At 36.2% G+C, this 9,212-nt stretch overlaps 1 protein-coding gene across 3 annotated transcripts in view; it reads left to right on the top strand.

Moving 5' to 3' along the window:
- Positions 1 to 1,837: 1,837 nt before the first annotated feature.
- The window catches only part of LOC104476148 (sodium channel protein type 1 subunit alpha), a 68,399-nt gene continuing 61,024 nt past the window's right edge, over positions 1,838 to 9,212 (top strand). For all 3 annotated transcript variants that reach the window (XM_086750288.1, XM_086750286.1, XM_086750287.1), the window contains exon 1: positions 1,838 to 2,101. In XM_086750288.1, coding sequence (XP_086606414.1) covers positions 1,838 to 2,101 — 264 coding nt within the window. The remainder of the gene's footprint in view (positions 2,102 to 9,212) is intronic.

The following is a 9,212-nucleotide window of genomic DNA, read 5'->3' as shown; positions in this document are numbered from 1 at the left end:
ACCCTTTTTCCCCCTAATGGAGAAAGAACAGGATGATTCCATTTCCTTTCAGGATTAGAAAGAAGAGAAAGGTTTAGAGAACTGTTTTTGGCATAAATCTGAATTCTGCATGGGTGAATACTTTGTGTTTTGGTAGGAGATTAGCTCCCTTTAATTTTTTTTACAGTGAGAAATCTGCCACCTCAGTTCTTCAGAAGTAATTCCTCTGATTGTGGTGATGATTTTATACATCTGAGTGAAATATGTTTTTTAAATTTTTCTGAGAAATCAAGAAAATTTGAGTTATAGAGCTCATAAGCATTTTGATTCCTCTTTCTTATTTTATGTACCATACTCCAGTACTCAATACATATGTGATTAAGAGGTTTGTACTTACCCTGGCATTAATAATTTGGGGTTTATGACTTAATATATTTTAGTGACTTCCTTTTTCATTTCCCAGCAATGTTTTTCTTTCTTCTTCCTTTGTTTCTTATCTAGATTCTTATTCTCCTTCTTGATTTTTTCTTAATAGAAATGTAACCCTGTCTATGTTTACTTCTCTTCCTGCTCCTTTCCCAGTATTCAGTTCTTCCACTAACTTTTTTTTTTCCCTTTGTTTTAATCTCTGCATTTTTATACTGCTAATCTTCCAGTCTTCCTGGTTTTTCCTTCTCACATTCTTCACTTTCTCCCTTAATTCTTTCTATATTAATTTATGGTCTCCTCTTGTTTCCATTTTTTGCTCTGTTTTCCTCATCTTTTTCAGCTTCTTTCCATGATTCCTGGTTTTGCTTCTCACCTTTTCATTTGTTTTAATATGTTTTTCCTCAACCATCTCTCATATTCTTACTTCTCTGACATTCCATATCTCTAGCTTATTTCACTGAGTACTGACCTGTATTGACCCTTAAGTCTTCTGAAAGGCTGACTGATCATTTCACAAGGACCCCAGTAATGAGGGATATATGCGCCGTTGTGTGCCGAAATATGCATTTCATTTGCCATCAGTAAATTATTAGGCAGCATGAAAGATCCCAAATTTGTAGTTTTAACAGGACTTCTTTTCCCATTTCCTTCCACCTCCCACCCCATTTGGTTTATTTTCTCAGTTGCAATACATGAATAAATATGTGTATTAGAATATTCCAGAATTATCCAGTTACAGCTATTGAAAAAAGAACAAAGAACCAAATATATAGTAACAGTTAAATTTAAATAAAAATAAGCAATTATTGTTCTTATTATCTATAATAACTACCCATACAAAAACTTATTTGGAGCCACTACTTTACTACCTCATAATATACAGAGTTGATTTTTATTTTTAAATAGAAATTCTGATTCTACAGTTCTTGTTTTCTGATACTCTTGCTGAATTCAGTGGAAATTTCTGCATTAGCTCTGATGAACTGTGCTATTTGTATTTATTAGTATAATCCTGATTGATTCCAGAGGAGTGTGAGGTGATTTTAAAATAATTAGAGTTACGAGGAAAGAATGTATCTGATTGATTGTTCTTAAGTATCATGCTCTTGCTTATTTGGAGTAAAACACTATTATAGTCCTAGAGTTGAGAAAATATTGCAGTTCATATAACTAGGATAAGAACCACACAAGTACTTCTTGCAAAGGTCAAATCACCAACTAAACTGCTTATTTTATCTTTCTTTACATAATTTTCAATATTGTGTATTTGAACATTCCAAGATGGCATAAACAAAACCATTTAAAATAAATGTTATATCTTTCTTACTTAGTGATTTTAACACATTTGTTTGAATTCTGTTTTCTGCTTTCTTTTAGTATTTTCCTATGCAGAAGAATAAATGGTAATTAAAATGTGCAGGATGAAAAGATGGAGCAGTCAGTGCTTGTACCACCAGGACCAGACAGCTTCCACTACTTCACTAGAGAGTCTCTTGCAGCTATTGAACAGCGCATTGCTGCAGAAAAAGCTAAGAATTCTAAACAAGATCGTAAAGATGATGATGAAAATGGGCCAAAGCCAAACAGTGATTTGGAGGCAGGAAAAACACTTCCCTTTATTTATGGTGACATACCTCCAGGAATGGTGTCTGAGCCCTTGGAAGACATGGACCCATATTACATCAATAAAAAAGTAAGTCTAATATCAATCCTGTTCATATACCAGTGTTTGGAGTACTTTATCATGTTCATTTCAGTTTCGTGGAGTGGGTCGTATACCTTGTTACTTCAGTCTGTTAATAAAATCTCATTCTAACAATGTGGAAACAGTTGAGTGTTGCTAAAAGAACTAGGTGTACAACAAGAGCAGATAATGTCAGTGATACACATACATTCTGCCTTCTAGAAAGTTAGTAAATAAATATTTAACATCTTTTAGTTATAAGAAGTTGATGTAGCTAATGTGTGTTTTTAGAACATATGTACCCTCATGTGCCCTTGGCACACTGGTCTTCCTGCTTTAAATAAGGAGGAACAGTAATATTATTTTTACAATTAAATTAATAAATTGGCAATAAATGTAAAATTATGACTGATTGTATAATACGGTTGTACAATGGATGTAGCAAGGTATAAATAAATAGTGTAAAAATCTAGGCTTCTATTCACTGTTTCAATCACTAGCAGAATGCCCATTGTCCTCTATAGGACAAAATCCATCATCCTTAATGGTTACTAACCTTTCATCCTTTTCTTTTAATTTACATCAAAACTTATTGCTTTGATATAATTGAATTTATGTCAAAAGAATATTTATATCAAAGCTGAAATATAGCATGTTGTCTTTGATTATAAGCGATATATCTGTATGAAGATGTGTATACATAATAGATTATGTACTTTGCAAACTTTGAAAAAGTTAATATATATTGAAACTGAGTACACCAACACACTACACTTTCTCTAAGGTTCTTCAGAGTTGAAACTGATAGCAGGAACCAATGCATAGCACATTTTGTTCCCAGAAATCTGTTTTGTTAGCAAATTCTTAGGAAATGTATGGAATTAATAAAGAAACACACAGATAAGCAGAAAATATCATAAAGAGAGTGGAAAACTGATTTAAAACTTTCTGGTGGAGCTGGCCTTGAACACCCCTGGCATCCTTTCAGGACAATTATGTTGCACAGCCTATATTCATCAGGAAAGGTTCACAATTTACTGTGATAGCTACGTTCATTAGCTACCTTACTGTGATAGCTACTTTCATTATTAGATACCGTGATTATGAAAACTGTATTGGGGATTGGAATAGGTGACCTTTAAAGGACCCTTCGAACCCAAACCATTCTATGATATCAAGACAGGAGTTACTCTGACTTTAAGAAAGTGCTGTGTTCTAAGTGTCTTAGCTTGCAAGATTTCATGTGATTTATGAGTCCTATTTTGACAAGAGAGAAAATATTATGTGAAAGAACAATATTTTATTTGATGCCTCTGAAAGAGCCTTTATCTACCGTTCACAGCATATGAGGATTTATCTTTAAATTACAATTCTACTTTTACAAAGATAAAAGATGCATTTCTACAAAAGCAGGCCTTGAATTCTGTACTAATTGTGTCTGTTTATGATATAAAATCACATATAGGGATACATATGTATCCCTACTTGCTCACAGATCATCCTGGACCTTTGTAGAGAAATCACTCTGTCTTGTGTGTCTTACAGTGAAAACAGACACGTGATAGGTATAACCTACAGGTATCCTTCTAGAGCCCTTAGAAATAGATGACCCTTTCAGTCCCTTGACAGATGGAGCTGAAAACTGGCTACATCAGCCAGTTCTGATGATAGAGTTGCAAGAAATTGAGTGAAACCAGCTGAACATATTCAACTTCGTTTCTGTACTATTTGAAAGGAAGAATGTTTTTATTTGCACACTAAATAACTTCTACAGGCAAGTCACATACCCGCTGGGATTCTTTTATTTGTGCTGAAGTCCACACATCCTCTCTGTGCATATGCTTTAATCTTCTACGGGACAGAAATAGAAACAGCCCGGTCAGTCAAAGACAAGACAAAAATCTCACATACGACAATTCTCTCTGTTTTTTCTTCCTTCAGTCAGAGGAAAATAGACTTTCCTAATAGAAATCTAACATCTATTTCAATTTTACATCAGTAATTTAACTTTAAAATATCTAATTCCTAGATTTTCTTATCTAGCTGTATGTGAATTCTGGAAAGACTTATCTTGTTTCACTTGTCTTTTGAAAGTGTTCATGACAGTAGATGGTCCTGCAAGTCTCAGAAGGAGAAGTAGTTTGAGAAAAGTCTAAAGCAGAAGTTAACATCTCCAGGAAGACATGAAGGACTCTCAGAGCTCAATCAATTTACGTCTGTACCATTTAACTTTTCAACTTTCTTTTCATCCCTGCCTGTATTTCACCTTCTAAAGCCAAGGAGTCAATCAGCACACCCTCTCCCAATGTCACAGTTTGACAACTGCTGCACGATAGTTAGAGATTTTCTATTTCTGCGTGGGGAAGCATCTGTCTGAAATGATATAGATCTAATGAAAAACACTAGAATGAAGGAAAATACGTAATTGCAAGAAAGAGTAGGAAAAGTTTATGGATTAGTAGATGCCACTGTTGCTTCAGAACTCTATTAAGATCTCTGCATAAACTATACCTGATTAATCAACAGAAACTGTATCAGTTTGGCTTCCAAACTTTCAAATAGGAAATATAAATGGTTACCTACAGCACTGATCAAATTATGCTAGTGAACATGGTCACAGTGTTTATTCAGGAAACCTGTACAAGAATTTTAGGAATATCTTTTTTATTCCAAATCTGGGTCATGAGTGAAATCATCCATCATTTGCCTCATACGCAAGTATTGCATCCCACTTGCTAAAGGTTTTTTTTTTCCTGTTTTTGTAGCAAGATTGAAGAAGTTCACTCTATTTTTGCATTGAATATTGAAGAATTGCAATGAATATTGAAGAATCATCTAGTGTGTTTTACATTTCATCTTTGTGACTTTTTTTCTAAGCAATAGGTTTGTGCATACCATGATTTGATAGATTTTAATACAGAATAAGAAAGGAATAAATAAATGTGTTTGGCTTGCTTTGAGGATAAGATAGCTCTGAGATGAAAAGTTAAAAATGGGAAAACCTGCTAAGAAAAACAGAAACAGATAGGTGTGCTAGTTCTATGGTTTTATAACTGTGCTTCTGTGCAAAATCTACAACCAAAGAGGACTTAGTGGAGGGTTGGACTAGATGACCTTTAAAGGTCCCTTCCAACCCAAACTGTTTTATGATTCGATATTCATGCTCAATATCAATATGAATTTGAAAGGAAAAGGAAAAAATTGACAACCGCTATTTGACAACAGAACAGCCCATTATAGCAAATTTACACATCTGATAGTATTGTTGATTTACACCGTACCACAGTTTGATTGCCAGCAACTGTACTCTTGGAACACAATTACTTCATTATAATATAATACAATACTTGTTCTTATGTTCTTACAATTTTATTATAATGAAAGGCTGCTGACTGTCATGGTCAGTAACACTGGTCTTTAGAACTGTGAAGTTTAGCATCCTAAATGATTGCAATGCTCTTTTTTTCTTTATCCAAAATTGAGTAAAAATGAACATGGACTTTACCCATTTTTTGCATTCTACTTCTGTATGAGTGCAAATCATTGTGTTCCCAGCACAATAGTGACTGCCTGTTCGTGCTCAAGCTGCCATCACAAAGGATCAAGGAGGTTCACATCACTGTCTATAGAGAACAAATCAATTGTAACCCCTAAGATCCTGACCTCCAGGCATGTGCCAAAATCTGGTCCACTTGGTTTCATATTTTAAGGGCTGGCTATTTTCTCTTGAACCTAGGCTGCTACATTAAAGAGAAGGGAAAGAATAGGTGGAACTAAATGAGCCTTACTTCCTGTTCCTCCTGCTATAATAGAGATGTAGCATTGCTGATTGCCACTCCATGCTCTGCCTCTTGCCAGAAGGATGTTGAATGATGTCTGTTAAAAAAGGTGGCTCCTTTCGTCCTGACACTTGGTAATATCAGTCCCTAATTTGATCAAACCACTAGCTCCTGGGATTCCCAGACTTGTCTTGGGTTGCAGAAACAAAAATATTCTGTTAAATTGCTTTACTTAACTTCATTACATCAGAAAAAGTGAATGCACTAGTGATTTTAGATATTTTTGATAGTTGTAAGTGAAAGAATTTTAAGTGAAAAATTATAGCAAAGCAAAAAATTAAGGTCTTGCAAGAAAACATGGTTTCGAAAGATAACCACAAAACCAAGTAATGCCAGCTTCCTGTTGCCATGAATCTCTTGTTCTCGGTGCCTCTGGGGCTCTTCCCAATAAGCTCAACGATATGTCACCTCTTGCCTTTCAGAAAGTCCTATGAAGTTTTAGATTGTGTTTATTCCAACTGTAGGAAGTCAAAATGCAATGGAATAGCAGTCAGCCTGCTAAATGTAACCTTCCAGAAACTACATTTAAAGCTAACTGGGAGGAAGGAGAGGAGAAATAAGGTTTTGGAAAAAAACCTCTTTGTCCCAGGTTCTCAGAGACTGTATCTTTGTTCAGTTTGGACTCTTCTTTCCTTTTAGCTGAATATTCTCAAAATACTCCTCCTCCTTCTTTTCCCTGCTGAGAATGCAATTTCTGAGTTTATATTAAATATGGCAGAAGTTACAGAACTGGGATCCAGGTTGCAGAAGCAAAAGTGGCAAATGAGGGACTTCTCTTGAAGGATTCATTTGAATTTATATTCACACTCAAGTATTTGAGTGTGAGCAGGTTTCCTGTCTTTATAAAATTATTAGAACAATTTATAAAACCTAAGCCCTGAAAAGTATACCTAATCCTTCAAATATGAACATTACTCTTACAACTTGTTTAGAATTTATTTAGCTTTTCTCAGTGTATGCCTACTTTGTCCTGACAGCTTTGGGTACAATACTTCATGTTCATCCACACTGCCTACACATTGGCTTGCAACTGGGTTGAGACAGGAGTGAGATATAGCCGGCTTACTGGGGAGGGAAGCTTACACAGGGATTGGATATCAGCTGTCATCTGTATTTTTAATTAAATTCTTCTTCAGAGATAAGATAGGATTTTAGTTCATGTTTTAGTCTAGAAATCAGAGGACCAACAGTCATTCTGAAGGCTCCAGTCACAAAGGTGCTTTGAGTGAAAAATTATAACTGAGGTAGGGAATTTATGTCTTGTTGGTTCTGCTTATGCAGGGCAGAAAGTAGAACAGCTAAAATAGCAGCAGCTTCCAACTGAAACTGGAGCTGTGCCAGCATGCTGTTATTTTCCATAAGGCACGTTAGAAAAGAGATGTATGTTTAATATGCTTGTGTTCAAAGATTTTTTTTTAAATGTAGGTTGACTAAACGTAGGTGGTGTAGCCTTAGATACAAAGTTAGTAGGGAGTGTGGTTTTTAATATATTTTGTCAGCTACCTCACAGCTACAAAAGCCAAGAGTGGGGGCTGGAGGCTTCCGAGCCGTGAGTCCTAGGAGCCAGGGACAGACCTGGGCGAGGAAACTCACCTTCCCCCTGGGGGTGTGAGGCTTTAAAGAACTGTGCCAAAAAAAAGCTTTCATCTGTTTGGTTGCTTCAGTGTTTAAAATGCAAGCTTCATTTAAGGTCAGGTCATCTGCAGTTACGCTTTGAAGGCTGCTATTTTCTGTAATCCACAACTGGAGGTGTAATTTGGAAGTACTAGCTCAGGCTAATCCCACTGTCCTAGGTTTCATACACAGTTTCTCCATTTCTGTGCAGAAGTGGGGAAATCAAATACATATCTTACACCATTCCTATGCATCTTGAGCTTGTCCTCAAGACAATATAAAGTATCACTATTAATGTCCCTTACTCTTGAGGGGTTTGAGCTGTATGGGAAGTTGTGCCGTGTGGAGCTATGATGGAGAGACAGCTCAGGGAAGAAGCCAGCACGTGAGCTGGAACTGGGACAGCTTTTCTTCAGAGCTCTATCCCTGCTTCTCCTCTGCCTTCAGTACTTGTTATCTGTCACAGACTGGTGAAACCCTCATCTCCACATCTGTCTCCACCTCCTGGGTGCTCCTAGAGATTTGAATCTATACTTCAGGGTCCACACATCTAAGCAGACTGAAGAATTGTCCTTCTTAAATGTCCTTGGCATCATCTTCTCTGTCTGCCAGCCTTCCTAGAAATTGCCTTGTAGTCCATTTCCTTACAGTCTTGAAGTGATGCTCAGTGTCACAGACACCAGAAGAGACCAACATACCCTTTCCCACGCTTCCACTGACTTTCTAGTTTACAGCTCACTTCATCAGCAACCTAACGAAAAACAAGGAGGCTTTATCATAGTTTATTTATGAAATATACAACTCTGATTTAAAAAAAACAATTTTTGACATTTCTCTTGGGCAGATTCTTCAATACCTTTAGTTCAGTTTCAATTTAGAGTATAATCCTTGCATCGTCCCTTTCGCTGCATGCAGCTTTCTTCTGAGTTACTGAGCCTTCCTTCTACAGTGTTTTTCGTTCTTTTCTGATTGATCCTGCAGTTGAAGAACACCTTAGCGCCATAGAGAAACCTGGCAGTGCACGTTTCCTGTGCTGTAGTGTTAATGCCGTTGCAGCCATGATGGCCTGCTGTGGAAGCAAAGCAGTGTTTGTAGGGTTTGCTCTCATACCGTTTATTTTAAGCTCACAGATTTTTTTTTGAGAAAAATAGATAAGCTTTCAGCCTACAGCATTTTCTACAATTTTCTGAAGTAAGGCTTGCGTGTCTTTAGGTTTCTCTAAATTTGATAGGCTCTTTAGCTGTTAAAATTTAAATTTAACAAGTACATATGCTCTGGGAAAGTTTCACACCTGCAAACCACAATTGTGCACAGTGGTCATCTGAGATGTATCTCTTGCTCCCCTCCGGTAAGCTGTATTCAGATGCCCACAGTCCTCAGAGATCTGCCTACTCATGGCTATATGTGTTACTGCTATTTCCCTCTATCCTTCCCACAAAGACCAAGAAACAGACTAGAATAAAAATATGAATGAGTAGTCTAGCAAATCAGTTTCTGTAAGGGTTTCTCTTAACTAGCACATCATTAACATCCAGAGGTAAGGTTTCCCTGCTTATGGTATTTCAAACAGGAAGAGAGTTTTCTATGGTAAAACATAAATAAATATATAAATATAATTTTAGTTAATGATTTTTGTATCTTTTTTTACAAGAAACGTATCATGTAAA

The sequence above is a fragment of the Chlamydotis macqueenii genome, chromosome 6, assembly GCF_036417535.1.
Source record: "Chlamydotis macqueenii isolate bChlMac1 chromosome 6, bChlMac1.mat, whole genome shotgun sequence".
Classification (NCBI taxonomy): domain Eukaryota; kingdom Metazoa; phylum Chordata; class Aves; order Otidiformes; family Otididae; genus Chlamydotis; species Chlamydotis macqueenii.
The sequence above is the reverse complement of the archived record's forward strand: the minus strand, read 5'-3'. Positions and strand labels throughout refer to the sequence as shown.